Source organism: Nothoprocta perdicaria, unplaced genomic scaffold, assembly GCF_003342845.1.
Source record: "Nothoprocta perdicaria isolate Ctin4 unplaced genomic scaffold, notPer1 scaffold_6, whole genome shotgun sequence".
Taxonomy (NCBI): Eukaryota; Metazoa; Chordata; class Aves; order Tinamiformes; family Tinamidae; genus Nothoprocta; species Nothoprocta perdicaria.
In genome coordinates, this window is record NW_020455865.1 from 4864026 (window position 1) to 4885312 (window position 21287).

Genomic DNA, 21287 nt, shown 5'->3' on the forward strand with positions numbered 1-21287 from the left:
GTCTCCCAAGTTACCAGGTGCTTCAGAAATAAAGGGCATTTGCTGTTAGGAGAATCTTTATTGCAATCAGATATAAGAGATGAAAACTTAAAAAATCAAGAAGATAAAAGCTTACCGTGTGGCAGGGCTAGGGGAATAATGTTAGTAGAGTCCCAATCACCTAAACCTCATACATATATACACACACACTTTTTATATATATATATATATATATACACACACACATACACACACACTTCAGTCTATGTTTCAGTCTACACGTTTCATAGAAAGCCTGTATTTATCTAGACTAATATACATATATACACATACACTAAAGATACATCACCTTTTTACCTTTAGGCTCTTCTCCCATTACCATGTTACGGTTCTCCAGGCCTCAAAACCTGCCCAAATTGTCTTCTCTGACGGTACCTTTCATTCTTTTCCACCAGGACTCAAAGATCTGGCAAACTCTTGCCAAAGGCAGCTTCAGGCTAAGGGAGCTGGAGGCATTTTGTCCTCCCCTTCCTTAGTTCATTTCTAAGCACTTCGTTAAAATTCACTGCCAATAAATGGCATCAAAGCTTTCATCTTCACAGCCTGCTCACATTTTGTCACTGAAATGAGACCAAAAAAGTCACCGCAGTCAGTCTTTGGCAAAGGAAGGCAATGCCTTCCCCATACGGTGATCTGCGCAGGACTTCGAGTTCTCTTTGAAAGTTATAGGCTCAAGGAATCATCTCTGTAACACAAGCAGTCAATTAGGAAAGAGGGATCAGAGAGCATTTTCAGCTGAAAGGGAATGGGTAAACAGCTAGGAAAGATGCTAGACTAGTAGCTGGCCAAACATACTGTTTCTTTGGCCAGTTTTCCCCCACTTTCCCAGAGAGGGAAGGTACAAGGTGCATTTTGAAAATGCAAGTGAGTCTCTGCAGGATGGAGCAGACAAGGCTCCAACGCTCGTTTTAAATCCTTTACATTTCCAGATATTGGTTCAAGTGATAGCAAAACACATGTAAAGCAGTAGAGCCCAGCTTTATCAAGTAGCAGCTCTATTGCCATACACCTTTTTGCCTATTTTTCTTTCTTCATTAAGGTTCTTACATAGAAGGGCTCCCGTCACAAGCAAAGGCTGAAAAAAATACAGCAATCCTACATAACAGCAGTAATTATTAGCATCCATCTTCTGAGAAACGAGATCTTCAAAGGCTAAGTGCCTTCATACCCAGAAAGCTCAGAAAAGATATGAAAACACAAACTAAAAGGTAAAACTTTTATTTTGTTAAAGTGTCCAGCCTTACAAGTCTTTCCCAGACAACAACAGCAGCCTGCAGTGCTCAAGGTAGASGTGCTGCCCAAGCGGGATCCCACCCAGAGCAAACGTCACCATCCTGCACCATGACACCAAGTTGCAGCCAAACCATGGGCCTGCCAGCTCGCTCGCTATGGGAATGAGCAATGTGGAAGCCAGGAGCAGTGTCCTAATGAAAGGGACACATCTGTCAGCTGTAGAAGATGACTCAGAGCTATTAGCCCCCTTCTCATTAYGTTTCCTATAGGAAAACATCCCCTATTGTTCAAGAAACTTCCTTAAAAGGACAGAGGGGAAGGGAAGGATATTTCCAGAAATCCCAAATTAAGTCTTTGTGTTAATTCTATTTCACCTTAGGCACTGGGGACAGTTTTGAAAACGGATTTCAGAGATGAGATCTCTGGAGGATTTCCACACTGCCAAAGCAGTTTAATGAGGGCCCCGAAGCAGGAGGGGTGGAGGGAGAAAGGCCCAAGGCCAAGAGTGCTCCTGTCCAACCCATGTTCTGCTTCATGCCTTGTTAAGAGTCCAGGTAGGACAGAAAACTTCTCTTTTGGCACATACAGTGTTTAATAAAGCTACAGGATCCACTGCATATCCAACAGTGGGAGAAAACACTATGTCATTTTTGAAATGCAGTGAGGAAGAAGAGTTAAATTGAGGCTTAAGTGGTAATTCTACTAGTCAGCATTCATTCGGCCTTACCTTAAATAACATTTTAGAGTAGATAATGCTATTGCTTAAGGGAGGCTGTTTTGTTGTATGACTTCTTGCTGAAGCAGATCTGAAAACTCCATAGCCAAAAGCAAAAGACTCCAAGGGAAAACCTGGCTTTGGGCAGAGACTATTAATAAATACACCTGGAGCAAGTGTCTTACTGGAGAAGTTTCTCTTAATGCATCTCTAGAGAAGGCACATGAGCCACTAATGAACATTACCCTTCCTCTGAAGGAAGAACAAATCCAGACAGTTCAAGGAACTCAAAGCACATAAGTCCCTTTCCAAAGTGGAAGTAAATATATATAGATATAGCTTGAAAACGAAACAATGTTAGAGCTGTTAAACCGATATTTGAGCCTTTACCCACCTCTCTCCCAGTACATCGCATCCTTTCCAAAGGATGTTGTTCATCAGAATTCCTAGAAACCAAAAGAGCTCCCTAATAGCATATAATGAACAGCAAGAAGGGAACTAAAATGAATCAAACTAAAATGAATCAACTAAATGGAGTGTATAAATGGTGATAAGAAAAACACTGAGGTAGAAGATTCTCATGAAGTGACAATTAATACCAAAGACCATCACAGCATGAAAGATAACTGCAACCACTATGCAACACTCAGACTGGCAGCGAAAAATAATTTCAGCTCCTGAATTAACAGGGGATGAAATGGTAAAAATCAGGAAAAGACATTAAAATGAGAAAAAAAAAGAAATATATCAACTTTCCAGTGCATAGTTTCAGAGATACAGCAAAATTCAACACATTTAAATCACTTAGTATCCCTTGCCTTATAGGTGGGGCAAATCTATTAGCATTAGGGCATTTAGCATTATTGRTAGAATCTCATTTTAACAACCCTTGGATGCTAACATGAGATGGGTGTACTTGTGATCTACAGGAGCTCCAAGAACTTATTCAGCTCAGCAGTGCTGTTAAGGAAACCGTTTTAATTCAAGCTGCTTTATGGTTCCACAARCCAGATTATCTATTAGCTGCTACTACAATAAGTGCTATGAAGAGAGCCCAGAAAACAAGATGTTGACCAGCCTGCTTGTTGGCTTAAGCAGAACATTCCTCCCATCTCTCTCCCCCTACCCAGCAGGGAGGTCAGGGTCAGAAAAACTCAGCTTCAGTGTGACAATGGCTAAAAGAAAAAAAAAAAATAGATAAACTCAATACTTGCAAATGAGAAAGGGCTGTTGATGTAAACTCATCCCTCCAAGATTGAGCAACCCAGACAAGCACGGGGAGTGAATCACACTGTGGGCCAAGTTGTGCAGAGTCCTGTGCATTCAATGTGCTCAGGAGCTCAGTGTTGACCTTATCCTTGAAAGTTTCAAGCTTCTTCCATCTCATAACAGGAGACATAGTCTCCAAAGAGAATCCATTTGGGGGAAGAAGAGACACGTCAAGAGTCAATAGTACAAAGCACTTCCTTGAAGAATACCCATATTTTTACCACCTGCATTTCTAGTGCAACACTTTATCCAGCTGCTCCTTCCCGTTCTGCTGCACAGGGAGCTTCTCRCTGGCTTCAACAGCCACTGTGGAAGTATCGAGCTTGGAATATTTGAAGAGCAGCAAAAGGCTAGTTGGTTTTTCCATGCATGGTCAATACTGACAATTGCTCTGCAGAGCTCATTCAGGCCTAGGGCAGGCTACCCAGCAAGCAGTAGAAATGAAGCTCTACATTTTATAGGAATCAGAAACAGTCTTATTTCTAGCAAAACAGCCTGCCATCCACTTACCCTATGTACTGAGCGCTGAGACACACACAGCAGGTCAGGAGGTTGCAAGCTCCTAAAAGCACTAGAGCATATATTTTCAGGAGATGCTTATGGAAACCTCTATCTGCTTCGGATTCAGCTTGTATAACTTGGAACAGATGTAGAAGCAAGAGCCAGAGCACTCGTCTACAATGATCCAGGCCTACAGGAGAAGTGTCCGCTTCTGCAAGCCAGGTTAGCATTGCTCAACATGCACTGCCCCTTTCAGCCCTGCCTAGACCAAGGTACACGCTGCATCGTAACCGCATTACCCAAAGGCCTTGAACACRGCATGGTCCTTAAGGCTTCTCTTCCATGGCATCTGCAGTTGGCACACGGCAAGGAGAAGCTTCTTCTCCCATCCAAACAACCCTCACGCCCACCACGAGGAACTGCCTGGACCTTGCTGTAGCCAAGTCTGAAACCTTAATTTAAGCATCGTTAAGTCTACCTAGCAATTTCTGCCCTGTGCTGACCCAAAACACTAGTCCAAATGCAACATGTCCAGCCCGAGACGCATCAGCACCAACACTTCCAAACCCCAGTGTTTGCTCTRGGGCAGTACATTTCGGAAAAACCTTTTCCACATCTTTTCACCAGTGGCCCCCAACTTTAACAATATTTCAACACCGACCCTGTTGGGAACAGGAACAAGGATATTTACAGTACCTTGCCTTCTAGGTAGGGCCTTAATCTTAGTCTTCCCTTGCACTTTTTAAACTTTGTGACGAATGGATTAAAGGCAGCAGAATTTACATCCTCTTAAAAGCAGTTTTATGAAACAGATTTCCTAGACTTTAATGTAGCTTTATTTAAGCATCTGAACATCAACAAATTCAGAGCCCAGTTAACATTGTCCATGGTTTCAGYACGTTTAGTGTAAATTTCATATATTACATCTGATGAAGAAAGCCATAGTGTGCCCTACTGCCCCAACATCCAAGGAGATCCGAGATCCATTACACCAGGGCTCTAACCAGCAGCTTCCAGGGAACTCATSTGGAGATGGCTGCAGCTTCCCTGTTTATAACTCATGGGAGGCCTCCCAACGCTTCGCGCCTCAGCCTGCAGCTCTCCACCTTGGAGCCAGCCTGGTGGCTTCATGAGGAGTATTGCAACCTGGACCTGCAGGTCCACGAGCCTCCTCTTCCTTTGGAAGGAAAAAAAAGGCAGATTTAGGGTGTATCGTCGGCATGCCTTAACCACCCCACCTGGAGGACATGATTATCAGTAGCTATAACACAATCATCTACCTCTGCCAACGCAGAAGGGGTTTCTGTCAAACAGCATCAAACAAGTTAGACTTGTTTGCAACCGCTCTGTCCCAGGGATTGAGAGGAGCTGGGTCCCCAGAGGATTCTCCTATTGCTCCTTAACACTGGGGGAATGAAAAGGGGAGAAAAATAGGAAGACAGGTTTCCTTTCCACAGCACCACATTCAAATCAGCATTAGCCTCTTATTTAGGACAGTAGGTGTAACAGGAATTGACAGCCATTAAAGTGGGGGAAAAAAAAAAAGACAACAGAAAAGGACGATCAAGCAGCTTTGTAGATCGTGTTCATGAAAAACACTGGCAAAGGATCAAACAACTCAACAGGGAAGGAGGCGCAGAGGAAGCCTCGGCAGCCCTCTTTGAACACCAACCCCAGGGAGACCCTGACCCGCTGCCCTAGTCGCATGTTTGTATTTGATACRTGACAAAACACCAACAACTTAAAAGTAGTTTAAAAACTTTAAAAGCCAAGATCTTGAAGCAGCACCTTGCTGCTCCTGGCAGAGTGCGTGAGACAGTCCTACCACTTTTAATCCAGATCTTATCTTCCACTTGACGTGCAACCACCCATTTCACAGGAATCGGCACACGCACAAGCTCTGCTCTGGGTAAAGCTGTGGGTATTTCAAGTGGCACCTCCAGACACCATTTAGAGAAATAYGCTGTGATCTGCTAGTCAGTAAAAGTGACTTTAACTTGAAGCTGTTAACATAGTGCAATTTTCAATGAGCTGCAGAGGTTGGGGGCTTTGGTTCCTTGCCTAGGGCCAGAGTGGGGAAGGTGTTAGAATACAAGGGGGAAAAGACAATTAGTAACACAAAAAGGAATCCTGCATCCAAGCTGATGTATGATAAATTTATCCCCCCCTAGATCCCAGTGCCAGCATCTCGATGAGGATCAGCTGTCTGTATCCTATCTCACCCCACTGTAGGGCCTCTGACTGAATCACTGAGTTAGGAGGGAACAGGATCAGGTGTCACAGACAGATGAAAGGTCAAGAGGCTCCCAGAACTCTTGGTCTTTGCTTGTAGGACACTGAACACTCAAGTCCCTGACACTTATGAGCCCCACCTGGGGCGATGCAGCAATCAACATATTTTTGCCTCTGTTTAGAGGTTGCTTCCCTTTACCATGCACCTCACCCTGCTACCTGTCCAGAAGAACAGCAGCATCTCTTACTCCCACTGGACCCTGCTATGCAGCCACCCAGTCTGTCTTGCTTCTCTTCCTGATCCCAAGCTTCCCCCATCCTGCCTCCGAGGCAAGAATCAGCCTCCCTCAGAGCCACRTTTCTTCAGGGACTCCTTGGCTAGTCTGGTGGTTGTTGGAAGCGGGAGGGGAAGGAGAGGATTTGGGGAAAAAAGGGACTGGAATGGCCTTTTGTTTCCTTCTAGGTGGTCAGAGGTTTCTCCCCTCCTTCCAGGGCCTCAGGCTTGTTCTTTGTCTGCCCTCCACAAGCGCTCCTTGACCTCCAAGGGCAACGTGTTGAACAGGTCCTCCTCCACAACCAGCCCGCTGCGCTTGAGCAGGGGACAGTCGCCCAGCTCCACAGGCAGACACTCCAGGCGGTTCCCCCGGAGCTCGATCTGCGACAGATTCGTCAGCTCCCCAACGCGGGATGGCAGGGACTGCAGCACATTGTTCCCTAGGTTCAAGGTCCTCAGCTTCCTGCACTGGAACAGCTCTGGTGGGAGACTCTCAATCTGAGAAAACAAAAGAAATAAAAGCAACGTCACCAGCAGATAGGACACATGCTCATAAAGACAGACAGGTCCACACCACGTTTCAASGGGGACAAGGCCCTGCTTTTCAGTCATCTGCTTTTCTAAGGGAGCTCCTCCTTCCCATCAGGAAGACCATTAAAAAAAAATCACCTATTTAAATAGAAGTCACTAGCTTAAAAGATAACATGTATTGCTGTTAAGGCCTTTTTATAGTCCAGTCCTTCCAGTGAATTTTAAGGAGTATAATATGGTTAAGGTTCAATAAACACCAGGCTATGAACTAAATGCAACAATTCAGGGTATTGCCCTTAATTCAAAGTCTCAACMTGAAGGCGCTCATTTGTCTTTTAAACCCAGCTGCATCCTTTTATAACTGAAATTAAAAGCCTGATATCAGTTATTGCTAAGTTGGACCAAAGTCCATTCTAAATGAGATGGAGTCCAGGGAAATGCCAAGATAATGAGACAAGGCCAATCAAGGACCAGTTCAATTCAATCATTATTTGCATATCAAGTGATRCAAGATACTTTGACTGCAGCAACATGCAGTCAAAGTATCACCAACTCTTGAAAATAAAGAGTTATTTAAGGGACAAGGATTGGGTTAGGAAGGGAGCAATGTGCTATAATATGGCCTGCTTCCCAGAACAGTACCCTGGTACCAGCCAACACCAGAAATACCTCTGCTAAAACCACTGGGCTAGAAGCAGACAATTAACTGAGATAATTCAGATAATTCCTGGCCTTGGCAAGTGCCTAGGGTTAATTGTGGCCTGACACCTGTTTCTCCAGGTTCTCACCATCTTTTGCTTCAGACCACACGTGGCACAGAGCGCTCCAGCCTTCCTGGCACACTAGGGGCTCTGCAGGGACAAGTGGTTGGCGGCCACGGTACTGCAGAGAAGGCAGCTGCTCAAACTCCTTTTCATCCAGCAAAAGCTCCCCTCAAGACTGCAGATTAGCCCCCAGGAAGCTGTTTTAGGGAGGCTGCCAGAAGACAAGTGGCCCAGAACTACGCATATTCTGGACAGTATTTTAGAGTCTTTAAAGCTCCCTCCACCTTGCTGATGCCATCTTCAGAAGTCACCCACATCAGCCCTACTTCCTGCAGTCACGGATGTATTTTGCCAGACAGCAAGAAGGGCCTTGGATTCTCGCAGTGCTTGGAGGCAGTTGTACTGCAAACCTCCAGGAAACACAACACAAGCCACTTGCAAGTGCACAAAGAGCAGCCAGACCTGATATCGATGCCTTTTGCAACTTCAGGCGATAACAAGGTATTTTTCTACTGGGATTTAAAACATTTCTAGCCACAGAGCTTCCCAGGAATTCACAGAATGAACTCCGATGAGCACAGGCTGTGACACAGGGCAGAGGTCTCCTATAATCCCAGATGCAGGAATAAAGATGTACCAAAAAATCCACAAATACAGTTTGCTTTAAGCAAACCCCCACAAGCCAAGGAGCTGCTGGTGTGGTGATCAGAGCAACTGCACATCTAGCCACCTCTTCAGCTTTCCGCTTTCCTCACCCTCAGACACTTCTTAGCCCATTTGTGATTACCCAAGGAAACCCACAGCCATAATTAGGGCATATCAGGATGCCATCCTGCTACTCCCTACTCTGGAAGCCAGGGCATTGCCACAGTACAGACATTCCCCTGGCGTCCAGTTAACAAACCTAGCTTAGTTCACCCCATACGAAAAAAATGACCCTGCTGAAGGCAGTTTCCCTCTCTCCAAATTCGCTCTTGTAGAGCTCAAGTGTTTCAGATTAAGAATCATTTTTAAGTCTGCCTACATCCAACTTCAAGTGTAAGGCATGATATGAGATTGACCTTGAATATTCCCCACAAGTTAGGTACAATACCAGACTTGCAAGATAATGCCTTGCCTACATGGCCACTGCTACAGTGGTTGTATATAGCTGGAATAAGTCCATACCACTAAAGACTACAGGTTCACAGAGCTCCCTTTTAAGCCTAAAGCCAGTGTCCGTCTAGACACCACAAGCTTCCACTGCAGAGAAACAGCAAAGGATTTATGAAACGTCTTCCAAAGCGCCACTTAAAGCTGTTCTGTTCTGAAGAAATAAAATGGTGCTTGGAAAAATAATTTCCCCGAAAAGATTGGGCAAYGTTTCACCTTAGATAAACTTTTGTTTCTCTCTGAAGGTGAAACGCAATGCTGAGTATTTCACACTCCCATTGCAGCACGTTTAATCACACAGATAACAGAGGCACCAGTTATTTTYGCACAAGCAACCCACAGCTCCCTGCTCACTCACCCTGTTGGCTGTCACAGCAAGGTTCTGCAGGTTCTGAAGAAGTCCAATGTCTGGTGGTATGAAAGTCAAGTTGTTGTGGCTGAGATCTAGATATCGAAGTTTCCGGCAATAAAAGAGCTGGGTGGGGATYTTCTCTATCTTGTTTCGATTCAGGTAGAGGCGCTCCAAATTGGTGAGGTTGCCTATCTGGATGGGGATGTAGGCAATGTGGTTGTACCACAGTTTAAGGCAAGTGAGACGATGCAAGTGCTGGAAGCTGATGATTTCCTCAATGGTCTTGAGGTTGTTGTCCTTCAAATCTATCTCCTGGAGGTTRTGGAGGCTAAAGATGGAGTGAGGAATGCGTTCCAAGTCGCAACGGATCAGTTCCAGCTCTGTCAGGTTGACCATTTTCTTAAGGCTGTTGAGGACAATGAGCTTGGTGCCTTCGTTGTTGATGGATAACTTCTGAAGGTGCACGCCAACATCTGTCACCACCTGGGGCAGCTTCGTGAGGTTACTCTTGAGCCTCAACACCTTCAGCCTCTTCAGCTCCCTCAAGCCATCTATCACAATGTACCGGTTGTTTTCAGCACTCAGGTTCCCTGTCAGATGAAGCTCTTCTAGTGTTTTCAGGCTATAAATCCACAGAGGAATCTCCTTGATGTCTGTGAACTTGATGTGGAGAGACTTCAAATTCTCTCTCAGGAAGGCAAGGGCTGGAGCCTCAATTTTGGCAGCTGTGTGGTAGAGCCACAGCTCCTTAAGGCTAGTGAGCTGGGCAATGCTAGGGGGAATGGTGACATCAGGGATAAGCTCCAGCTTCAAGACCTCCAGCTCAATGAGGTCAAAGACTGTGTCAGGTATGCCACTCAACATGAAGAGATGCAGCTCCAGCTTATCCTGGGAGTTCTTGGTGATCCTCTGGCGCAGCTTCTCCAGAGTCCACTCGTTGTTGAGGTTCAGCTGCCGCAGCTTGTTCTCACTCACCTCTGACAGAAAGACAGCAAAGCGCTTGGAATACAGTGGGTCATACTGGTCAATCAGATGCAGCATAAAAGCAAAGTCGTTCTTCACATCAGGAATGTCACTGTAGCTGCTCTCCTCCCGGATGGACTCAAAGGAGTACTTCTTGAGCGATCGCTTCAGCATCCACCACAGCGTATACATGCAGATCAAGCCGTAGCATATCACCAAGCTTATGTAGAAAGATGCCAAAATTTTGAAGAGAGTAGCCAGAGGATGAGCGCAGCGGTACATGCGGTAGCCAGTCAAGCTCTCAATGTCCACTTTACAGTCAACATCAAATGTTATGTTGTTGACATAGTAGACCGTGTAGCAGATGATCAGGATGAAYTTGATCACTTTGATGATGGTTTGTCTCATGTAGAGGCGGTACACTATGTCCCCCTCCTCCACATGGGTGCGGAACTTCTTCACCTTCTCAAATAATGCTTTGGCCTGTTCCCCTTCCTTCTTGTCCAAGACACCCGTCTCCGATCTGTCCACGATTCCTTGCTCAATTCGAGACTTTGTTCTCTGCAGCATGGGAACAGTGGCTTCCACATCCTCACTGACTGTGGAGGATTTCTTGTCCATGGAGCCATTCATTTTCCCAAAGGCTGGTTTGGTATCGCTCTCTTCCACCACTGTCTCGGACAGTGCCCTTGTTGTCCATGGGGAATCAAAACACTTCAGTARAATAGACACAAAATGCTCCAGTTTGGAGCTGGTCCTTGGGAACTTGAACCAAAAATTGCTACAAGCCAGAAAAATGAGTGTATGTAGCAGCACTAGGTAAGGAAAATACTTAGCAAACCAGTGAAGGCGGTTCTCATAACACACAGCATCCACATAGTTATACTGGTGCCGGTCCAAATCATACCGGATCCCTGTAGGCCCTGTGTCAGTGGAGGGAACAAGACTAGAGTTATAGTAAGTACGCTCGGGAATGACAATTGTCCAACCTCTGACAGTGTCATTGCAAGAGTCTTTGGTTACCCATTTGCAGGGCAAACAAATCATTTTGTCCTGGGTGACTTGAAGGGTCCCTCCAAACACGGCAATCATGAGCATCACTATGGAGATGTAGTCYGTGAAGACGTCCCACCATGGCTTCAGGATGCGGTACGCCGGCTGAGTGTCAGCAAAGTAGCGCAGCTCAGTGACCGGAATCATGGCTCACCTGAAAGGAAACCAGAAGAAGGCATTGCTGGCAGATATTTCCTCCACTTTTCAGGAAAACTCATGTTTTATTAAGTCTGGCCCAGCTAGCCTGGAATTAGGACAGTGCCAGTTCCAAGTGGCTTGGAGATAAATGAATGAGGCTACCTGGTGAGCAACTGGCTACAGCTGAGGCTGTGAAGTTTGGTGGTGTTCTTGCCTGCCAGGTGGGCTCTGTCACAAGCTATCAGAATTGGCACCTCGTTAGTAGCCTGTGGGATAAGAGATATTCACTCAAGGAAAGCTCCCAAGAGAGACTTAAACTGCCCAGCAAGGCCAGTAGTTGGAAGTTTCTCCTGCTATTGTGCCAGGGATTATACTTGAAGGATGAAGGAATTTGACAGATTTGTTAGAAAAGACCAAATCCATGCATAGCAGAGCATACTTATCCTGAGCTGCTTATTGTTTTACAGAGATAGAAAGTAACTCCACATTTGAGTGCAGAGGTAAGAAAGATTTACATGCGCTATGGTTGTTTTTCCTAGAACCACTTCACCAATGCACTTCACATGGGATAAAAGAAGCCTTAAACACYAAGTACAGCTGTTTGATATGATGGTTCTGAGTTTTGCCTCCCTTTACATTAATTCTCCAAGAAGAAATTAGTTACTTGCTCTGTCATAGATTCGATACTGAAACCCTCTAACATCTGCCCTTTAGTTTCTTTCTCTTATTTACTTCAGAAGTAAAAGGGAGAAACAAAATAAGATTCACTTGTCTGACCAACCACTCCCAGCTCCCAGAGTGGGATCCCACCTCAGCTGGGATTTAAGCATCACAAGGGAATTCAAGAGGTTCTGGGAAGCAGAGACCTTACGACAGGACTTGTTTTGACCCTCAGTGATTCAGGCTTTTAGATAGATCTCTAGTTCTCAGCAAACAGGAGAAAGCCCAAACACCTGACTGACCCACAAATAACTGAGCTCAAAACATTCCTCCACATCTGTCAGGCCCCAGGATCCTGAAGTCCCTATAACTTGCTCTCATCACAAGGAAAAGCAGAATCACACCACACTTAATAGCAAAGCTGAGCAGTAGGACCAGAACTAATCTTTGAGTCATTTTTAGAAGCCCCCAATTTAATTYTAACAGAGCAGGTGCCAGGATTATATTTGTGCAGACACCACTGACAAATGCRAGGAAGCTCTGAGCTTGAAAGCAGGGTTTTTTTGCTGTCTCGTAAGGTTTCCTTGACAAGCAGGGTGCCACACTGTTTGCTTTTGTGGAATTTAAGTTTCTATTTCCAACCACACTTCCAGCAGACAACTGCAAAGGAAGCCCTTCCCAGCCTGAACTCGAAAAGCACCGCGTTCCCTGGAGGCTAAAAGCATAGGATTTTGTCCCCTGGTTTGCTGCTGACAACAATAAACGGTAAAATGCCAAGTTGGACTTAGTGCTCCCTGAGAAGGCTGCAAGCAGCTAGGTGGTGGTAGATAAAAAGCGACAGTCACTCCCAAGGAAGCGTTTGCCTTTTTGCCCATCCAGTTCCATTACTATATTAGTCCATTTCAAGAAAGACACCAGGCCAATTTTCTCCGTGCATTTTTTTTTTTTGGAGAAAAATTTTGAAAGACAATAGGTCAATACTTCAGAAGTTCAGTAAGGCCAGCCATAAGAGTAAATAGAGCTATTTATCAGACAGTAATGCACACATTCCTGTCACAGGATGCAGAAACAAGGGATGAAAATAGCTGTTACACAGCACTGTCAGAAGCCACTGCTGTCTTGTCCAGAGCTGCAGAGTGCAGGCACTTTGCTATGCAGAACAGGCTGCATCCATCAGATTARGACAAGAGAATTAAATGTTCACGACAGGAAAGAACAGGCAAAACATGTTCTGAACAGCACCTGAGCTGCTAGAAACAGCAGCTTGCAGCTTCTTCAACTCTTTACTCCTATTCCCTCCCTACTCTGAAGGAAAAAATACCTATTTAATATTTTTCTCCTCCTTTCTTTGGCCTAGATGTGCTTTTCCCCAGAAATTCTTATTCCTCTTTGTTCCCTCTTGTTCTTCATCAGTCCCAGGAAAGAAATTTTGCAGCAGTTAAGCCCTTCACAGTCACCCCCTTGTAAGCTTACAAAATAGAAAAGACCTTTTCAGGCACTGGAGCCTCATAACTAAGGCCAAGGCCTTCTCAGACCTGAGCTATTGTTCTCCACTGCTGGTTTTACTGGGTCCAGTAATGCCATTTCTGAGAAATGAGCTACACCAAATTGCTCAGTCCAATTTGTATCTCRAGATAACTAAAAAGGAAGCCCACAACAAAGCAGTGCTCATTCTCCTTATTTACCCCGTCACACAGGGTAGGAAAACCCCCTTTCATTAGGCACCTAGAAGCAAGCCAACAATCACCCTCCAGATGCGTTCTGCCTGTCCCACGCTACRGTCTGTTCATGCTCAATGTCAGCAAGGAGCCACCAAGCAGGGTGGAGCAGGAAACCTCTGCCTTTCGGGAACAATGACAAGGTCACTAAGGGAAGAGGACATGCATATCCAGTCCCCATCCTTTCTGGCAGCAGCAGAGATACTGTTCAAGCCACAGATTAAGGGCAAGAAAACCAGAGGGCACCTTAGAGAACCTCTGCCACAGAGCCTCACAAAAGGCTGAGCACTAAAAGCATGAAAGAAAAGGTGAAGTTTGCTACAGGTCTGTGCAGGGCCAGGCTGTGACACTCCAGCTCCCAAGTTAAACAGCTAAAGAAATTCCCAGCCAATAACCTGTTAATGCAGCCCTCACATACCACAACTGTGCAAGACATCTCAGTAGTTTTCATGATGCTTCAGGGTCCCAACAACCTCAGCAGGCAGTAAAGGTGGTTATGGACAGGTACAGACATAGCTGGGAAAGCAGCACTGCGTCAGAATGCACTTGAAGAAAGAGCTGAACTCCTCGACACATATCTCAAGGTGCAGACATTTCCAGTTTGGGCTTAGAAGTGATTTGTTTACACTGCAGTTAACTGTGTCACATGGAATGCAGTGATAATGAGGTTCTGAAAGACTGTTTTGTTCAGATCTAAAGGCAAGCTGATTTCACTAAACTCCCATAAACTGCAAGGTTGAACATCTGTGCCTCAAATCCTGACCCCTCAGAAACAAAGCAGTGAGTCTTCCAGCYGCGGCAGTACAATTACAGCAGGCAGGCTCGAGGCATTGCACTCCAAGTCTAACAATTGYACATTTGTGTCAGAGGTGTTTTAAGCTTGGCTATCCTACAGTGCTTTCCCAGCTCCCACACAATTCCCAAAGCAGTTCCTCACCCCTCATGCAAGGAACAACTTAACTCTCAGGGCTCAGCAGCAAAGCAGCAACACTCCTTGGAGCGCAATTCTTACCCAACCCAGAACAAGCCAGGACAGTCTGCAACAGCAACATCTGACACCTGTACAAAGAGCTGCAAAGTTGCACAGAAGGCTTACAAATATACCCACCAATCCAGCCTATAAACACAGCCTTTGAAAGCTTCTGCAATGCCCACATTCCATATCTGGATACTACAAACCTCTTCAGATTCACCTGGATCGAGTTTATATCCCACCACACACTCCTCTTGCCAGACAGCCTCTGGAAAAGCAGTGTCCACTCAGTAAGAACAGGCTGGGCTAGTGTGACCATCCCTGTACCAGCCTGGTGGGCACCTACCTGAGGACCTCACCGTTCATGCTGGACAGGTTGGCACAACAGCAGCAGTGACAGTTTCAGCCTTACCTAACCAACCTGCCAAACCTACCCAGACTTCAGCCAACCATAAGCACCACCAAATGCTAACGCCAGGTTATCCTAGAGAATAATCACCAGGAAGAGAAAAATAATCACTCATGTTACAATAGAGACAACCTGAGCACACTGTACCTAAACAGTAAAAATCAGTCAGAAACGAGACTAAAYATATCTGGCTGCTGAGGGAGGACCTCCTTTAGCAGCATTCATCTTGCCAGATGAAGGATGGCAGAGCTGAGAGCAGCAATCCTTTCCACAAGCTCCAGAAGCCCTGAAAGAAGTTCAAGATAGTAACTGCAAATGCTGCAGCAGCACAAGCATCCTCTAGTTCAGATAATGRAATTCCTCTACCCAAAAGCCACCAACCTAGACAAATGAAGACTGATTCTGTGGCTACTAAGGTGGGTGATGCTTGAAATTCCTGTCTGCAATTGCAGATCAACATATCCAGCTAGGGATAAAGTGAACAGAAGCATCACTGTTTGGTTCCCCTGGCTTATTTGCCAGCTTGACTCATGATTTACTGAATACTTAATCCAGCCTCCTCTCTCCTTCCTTCCATTGACCCTTCTGTTATTAACGGAGTTACCGGGAAAACAGGACCACATCAAAGATSCCATGACCTGCCGAAGATGTCTTAAGTTTTCCTAACTTATTTCACAAATTTCCCCAAAATTAGCCAAGTCCTTGTCTTTAACAGGATTCAGCCTCCAGCAAAACAGACAAGGTGGCATTGCAGGTTGGACATTTGAAACTCTTTCCCACTATAACTATTCTTAGTTCTCTGTGGCTTTCTCCTCAGCTTGTTGGATGAGAAGTGMAATATCACTGCCAGAATTTCTTACCCCTTACCTCTCCCGACAGAAAGGAAATGAGTTGTTCATGTGCTGACAACATCACAGGTAGACAGGCAGAAGAAAAACCTTGACACTGATAGAGCTCTAGTGCTCACTATTGACAAGCTACAACACGTTACAAAAAGCCTTTTATAGAGCAGAGCTTCCCCCTCTAGCATGCTGCCACCTGAAATCCTAAAGGAGGGCAGGACAAAGCTCTTTTGTTTCAGTATCAGGAAATAAAAGCTTTGCAGGCTGGCATATAGGCTCAGCAATTTCTACACCACTGGTTTTAAACCCAGAAGGAAAGAGGAAGAAAAAAGAGACCAAATCACRAAGCTGCTTCCGGGTATCCCCCTGAAAAGCTCCCAAGCACAGGGACAGTCACTGGACAAGTCCAAGAAGAGAGATGGGATCAAACTCAAGAATTTTATTCATTGCTATTTAGAAGAAAACAGCAAGGAAGTCAGGACCCAGAGCTCCGACCAAATTAGCATTCCTGTATCAGGGCTTCCTTCAATAAAAGAAATCTCCTGGGGCATAAAATATCTTCTCAGATGGAAAAGTGAACGTGTTAAGTCTAAGGAATGGATGAAATAGTGGCTGCCAACATCACTTACATCTTCGTTTATGGGACAGCCTGTGAACTCAACACCAAGAGCAAAGCAAGGTGGTTTTCACATAATCAGGCACCAACTGTATGCAACAGGCAGCCCCACCCAAGCCACAGGACACAGCAGGATGGAGTAAGACTCAGTAATACTGAACAACAGTTTTATTCCTGCTGGTGAAAAGGAATAATCCCACCTACAGTGTGGATAACACTTGTTTAAGCCACCCCTTACAGCACTCTACCTTTCAGAAGAAAGACTGGCAGCCCATCCTTGACTTAAGAGCAGCTCCAGGTTGTCATTGCATGAGCAAGCCTGTCCTAGCAAGTACAGGGAAGAACATCTGCACGAAGAGAACAACCTGTCCTGGAGGCCTAGCTTGGCTAGCCTCATTTTCTGACTTTTGACAGCACTTTYCCCCAGCTGCTAGGAGCAAGACTGGAGTGTGAAGTTATCTGAATCCCTGAAACCTGGAGCACGGAGCTATGTCAGTGATACAGCTATGTACAAACAAGCGCTATTAGATGACTTGCTACAAAGATGTAAACCAGAGAAAAAATGACCCTGTCAGCTTATAAATTATGCACATAGTCACAGGCTTCCAATCCAAAATTAATTTCCTCTTTGCAGTCAAAAGGATGCTTCAAGGACAGGCAGTGGAACCTTTTAGAGAAAAACATGCCTGCCTCATTCTAACAGGACACTAACAATCCCTTTTATTGACTAATCTTAAGTGACTGAATTAACCATTAGTTAACTTTGCATTAACTTAAGCTAAGAAACAAGAGCATTTACTTGTAATAACCAGAACAGCCCTTCCTTAGGTTCTGGGGGAGGCTCTTCAGCACTAAATTCCAACATTAAGGACAATCATACAAGAAAAGGTAAACTGTTTTCTGCTTAGATTTTGTGCATATTAAGAAATAAAATAATCCTTGCTTCAGACTTGTTCACTTTCAATCTAGTGTCTCTATTTCTTAATCTCTTATTTAATACTGTAAGATCTGCACTGTCTGCCCTTTCTCTCTGGAGACAATTGTTTACCTTTCCTTATTTCTCTCACTTTTCCCAGCTGAATCTTCTTTCATCTTAACCACCTCACCACTTCGGTGTTGCCACAGTTGCTCTCAAGCTTGATAAGACACCAGCTATCAGCACAGCAATATTAGCCTGGGCCTGCCAAGGAAAAGAAATAAATACATGCTCACCTATTTATCCCCACCCCAAAAGTCTTGCACCTTTAAGACCAGCAGCTCCAAAGTAGTGATGTCTAAAGTATCCTAAAAGCAGTAACTAATTTCCAGGGCAGAAATTTCCAGAAAAACTAACTTCTAGCTGCCTTCACTGATTAATAACGAACACACCTCCTAGACTCTCTCCTAGACCTCTAGACTCAGACCAGACTCTAAAGGAAAGCCTGATACCAAGTGCAGCACCACAGCTTTACTGTGCACAAAGGTAGACTGCAGCTAGAGAAGCAGCTTGCAGATTTGTCACAAAGGAGGAGCTGTGTGAATTGCCACAGTAATTCTATAGCAAACATTAACAATGCTCAGCACACAAGGAGAAAGAAGCACTATTATTTTGGCAAGGAGGTCATGACTGAATAGCTTTTAACCTCAAACACAGCTTGGGAGCAGCAGGAGCCATGTAAAACCCAGCTACATCGACTGAATTTCAAGTTACAATACCAAAATCACATGCACCATCAACAGCTTAAGGAAAAAGCTACTTGGAGGCCTCTTCAAACCATGTAAGGGTAAGCAGCTAAACTCTTGTTTAGGATAGTGCGTGTGTGTATGGTAAACATTAATTCTCAAAACACTTGGAAACACGCAGGCAGGAGGCTCACTACACTGCAACCAAGTACATTTTTATCATGAGCAAAACAATAGCTAAACATGCCCTGTATTAGAGGATCACACAATATACATAAATTTCTGCTCTACCACCCTTCTCCTGCCATTGCTACTCCATTCTCCTAGATAGCAGTTGGGCTCGATTAAACACCAGAAGTTTCACTTCCTTTTTAAATACTCCACAAAAAAAAAATCCTCCTCCAAAATGCAGAGAAATTAAATGGCAGCCTCTGTCATTAAACCTGCTCTGATTATACAGTAAGTTACACATTTAACCTCTGCTGCTTATATAAGAAATACACACACCACAGAGCTTTCCGAAGCACAGGATACCTCTCCTCCAGCATTTCCTAGAATGTAATTAGCTCAAAGGATTCAGTAAGTCATCACTGGAAGGCTTCAGGTACTCCACATATCGAAACATAWCCACAAAACGAAATAACTTTTAACACTTGGCTTTTCCTCTGTTTTAAGGATCTATTTAAACACTCTACCTTTGACCTAAACAAATAAGGATTTTTTCAAATTAGTAAGGAAAACAAGGAATCTGTGAGCTACTAGAATGTCAACTAGAACATTACTTACACAAATCTTATGGATAGTTATATTCTGGAAGCAATATACTGCACCTTTAGCTGCTTAGAATATAGCCAACCTACACAGCACTTTTCACGTTAGGCGATGAGCAGGGAGTTCTACAATGCCAGTTATCACCATCCTAACAGAAAACCAAAGAGAAACRGAGTTTCCTGAAACTGGTTTCTGACATTGCCCAAGCGACACCCACACGGGAGATTAGTCAGTGCATTCCTTTAAAGGCATGATGAAAAAATTGTTTAGGAGTTGCCTATACAACAATGCAAGCGCACTGCTGGGAAAGGAAGAACATCGTCAAACCAAAGCCTGTTTGCTACTTATCAACTACACTCTTCTACACAGCAGTCACAAGCCCATTTACTGATCTGCAGACAGCTTTTAACTACCTACCATTTAGTGCAACAAGACTAGGTTTGTGTGCTTATATGGCCAGGAGTTAGATGTCTGTGCAAAGGAAAAGTTCTACTTACTATAGTACCTTAGCTCTGCCTCACCCTCAAATCTTCAAGCAGCAGCTAAGTACTTACAGATTTAGTCTACCAAACCTCTCCCACATCATGCTCTGACCAACCTCCTTTCCTCTTTGCTCCTTATCAATCATCTCATGGCTGCCTTGTGCTTTTAGTGTGTGTTCACGTAGTACCCGGTGATGCTCTGGCTTCCTCACTCCGCTCGAGAGCTGGCCCACAGCCTTACCCTGCAGCTGGGTTCTGCTATCTGCACTTGAGGCCTCTGAGCTGGAAGAGGGTGATATCCCCACGCGCTGGATTCTGAGCGGGTGCTGAAACGCTGCGCTCCCCACACGCCATGGGCACAGCTTCCCTGGAGCGAAACACAAATCATCAGCAAAAATAGCACAGACAAAGCTCAACCAGCCCCTATTACACATGAGCTTTTATTTTCCCTCTTGCATGTTAGAATAGGAAAAGAGAAAAGGAAGATCCGGGAGACCTCCGCGCTATGCAGCAGAGCACTGCAGGACTTCAGGGAGCGGGTGGTCAAGAAGAGGGAAAGAAACAYGGGAAAAGGAAGAGGCACAGTGGAAAAACACTGACGATGGTGAGATGCTGCACCCAGGAGCTCGTTCCTCCTCATGGCCAAGCCACCCCCAGGGCTGCYGGGCTTCGCAGGGACCCTGGGCTGTGACACAGGGCTCCCCCGCAAGCAGGGATGGGAGTGAGGAGCCCCTGAGCTCTGCGGGGGCGGCTGTGGCCACGGCACCTCAGCCCTGGCCCTGGGCACTCCCAGGTGTTGTGGGAGAGAAAAAAATATAAATAAAAGGTGATTTAAAAAAAAAAAAAAAAAAAGGAGGGAGAGGCATTCTCTATGGAAAGAAATAGAAGGTGACAGACAGGAAGAGTGCGAGCGGAGCCTGCTCGCAGCGCAAGCCTCGCCGGGGGGCTCGCAGCCGGGATGGGGGACACGGCGCAGCCCTGCCCGTTCCCAAAGCAGCGGGGCCGGGGCCCGCGCTCGCGCCCTGCTTAGCCCGGAGGGGTCGCTCCGCCGCCCTGTTCGGCAGCAGCCCCCGCGCCCTGCCCGCCCGCCCCTCCGCGCTGACACGTCCCGCCGCGGCGGGAGACGCCCGCAGTGCCGCAGCACCCACCGCGCGGGGCCGCGTCACCGGCGCCGCGGCCGCCGCCTCCTCCGCCGCTGCCCGCCCGCACCCACCTGGTCGCGCCGCCACCGCCCGCCCCGGCCGCCTCCCGCCCTCCCTCACAGCGGCCCCGGCTCCTTTTGTTCGGCCCCGACCGCCCCGCCGCGGCCCCACCCCGGAACTGACCTCACCCGCCCGGGGCGGCGGCCATCAGCCCGGCCCGCCGCCGCGCCGCCAGTGAGGAGGGCGGGCAGGCGCCACCATGTTGGGCATGGGCGCCGCCATCTTTGTGTAGGGCGCAGCCAACGGCGCGCGCGCCCAGCAGGGCAGATATTTATKGTGGCGCAGGGGGAGGAGCGGGCGGGGTATTGATGGTTGCGGCGCCATCTTTGTGGCGGGCAAGGTGCAAAATGGTGTCTTAAAGGCGCCGCCGCCCTCCGTGCTGCAGTCCCGCAGGGGCCTGTGTGGCTTCACCCGCTGTGGCAGGACAGGTTTATTTTGGAGCTCACAAATGCTTGTTTCTTAAAAAAAATCATTTTTTGGATTTTTTTAATAAATCAGTATGATTTATTATATATATTAATATACATTAAATGTGTTTCTTGTATGTACACACTCTGGCACCAGTGCAGACTCACTTTGCTGTTTTATTTTGTCCTTAAAAACMAATGCAGTTGCATTTTTTTTCCAAGCATTTTGTAAACACCGCTCTGTTTTACCTTGGCGCATGCTTGACAGACTGGGACCACTCAAAAACCCCAGCATTCCGCTACCTCAGGCACCAGGAACGGTGACAGGA

The 21287-nt window shown here is 46.0% G+C and overlaps 1 protein-coding gene across 1 annotated transcript; it reads right to left on the minus strand.

Moving 5' to 3' along the window:
- Positions 1–1499: 1499 nt before the first annotated feature.
- LRRC8A (leucine rich repeat containing 8 VRAC subunit A) lies at positions 1500–19680 on the minus strand. The gene is made up of 3 exons (XM_026049148.1): positions 19591–19680; positions 9069–11232; positions 1500–6761 (listed from the first exon to the last, which is right to left on the minus strand). The coding sequence occupies exons 2-3, from the start codon at positions 11223–11225 to the stop codon at positions 6486–6488; spliced, it is 2433 nt and encodes an 810-aa protein (XP_025904933.1). The 5' UTR covers positions 11226–11232; positions 19591–19680; the 3' UTR covers positions 1500–6485.
- Positions 19681–21287: the final 1607 nt, after the last annotated feature.